The 309-nt window shown below is 69.6% G+C and overlaps 2 protein-coding genes across 2 annotated transcripts in view; one reads left to right on the forward strand and one right to left on the reverse strand.

Annotated features, from left to right (window-relative positions):
• LOC104135861 (cytochrome b-c1 complex subunit 2, mitochondrial) overlaps nt 1-131 on the reverse strand; it is an 11,688-nt gene extending 11,557 nt beyond the window's left edge. Inside the window, exon 1 of the mRNA XM_009649548.2 lies at nt 14-131. Within this exon, the coding sequence (XP_009647843.1) occupies nt 14-49 (36 nt within the window). The 5' untranslated portion in view covers nt 50-131. The remainder of the gene's footprint in view (nt 1-13) is intronic.
• Nucleotides 132-241: 110 nt separating this feature from the next.
• The window catches only part of CRYM (crystallin mu), an 11,372-nt gene continuing 11,304 nt past the window's right edge, over nt 242-309 (forward strand). Inside the window, exon 1 of the mRNA XM_009649515.2 lies at nt 242-265. Within this exon, the coding sequence (XP_009647810.2) occupies nt 242-265 (24 nt within the window). The remainder of the gene's footprint in view (nt 266-309) is intronic.

A 309-nucleotide genomic window follows, 5' to 3' on the forward strand; every position in this document is an offset into this window, starting at 1 on the left:
AGGTCGCACTCACTGAGAGGGAACCCGCGACCACCGAGAATCCCTTCATCCTTCCGCGCCCCTCGGCCCGGCCGGGGCGAGGAGAACAAGATGGCAGCCCGGAGGAAGACTTGTCCTTCCCGGCACGCCCTGCGCCGCTTGGACTTTCTAGCGAGCGAGTGCCCAAACTCTACTGCTCCTGCTTAGAATCACGCCTTGAGGATACAGCGACACCTGGCGGGCTTCCGGGGCGGCTGCGCGCATGCGCAGAGTGCCGCCGCTGACGGTCACGGGGCGGGGGGGGGGGGGGTCGTCCCCCCCCCGGGCCCC

The sequence above is a fragment of the Egretta garzetta genome, unplaced genomic scaffold (genome assembly GCF_000687185.1).
Source record: "Egretta garzetta isolate BGI_Z169 unplaced genomic scaffold, ASM68718v1 scaffold292, whole genome shotgun sequence".
Taxonomy (NCBI): domain Eukaryota; kingdom Metazoa; phylum Chordata; class Aves; order Pelecaniformes; family Ardeidae; genus Egretta; species Egretta garzetta.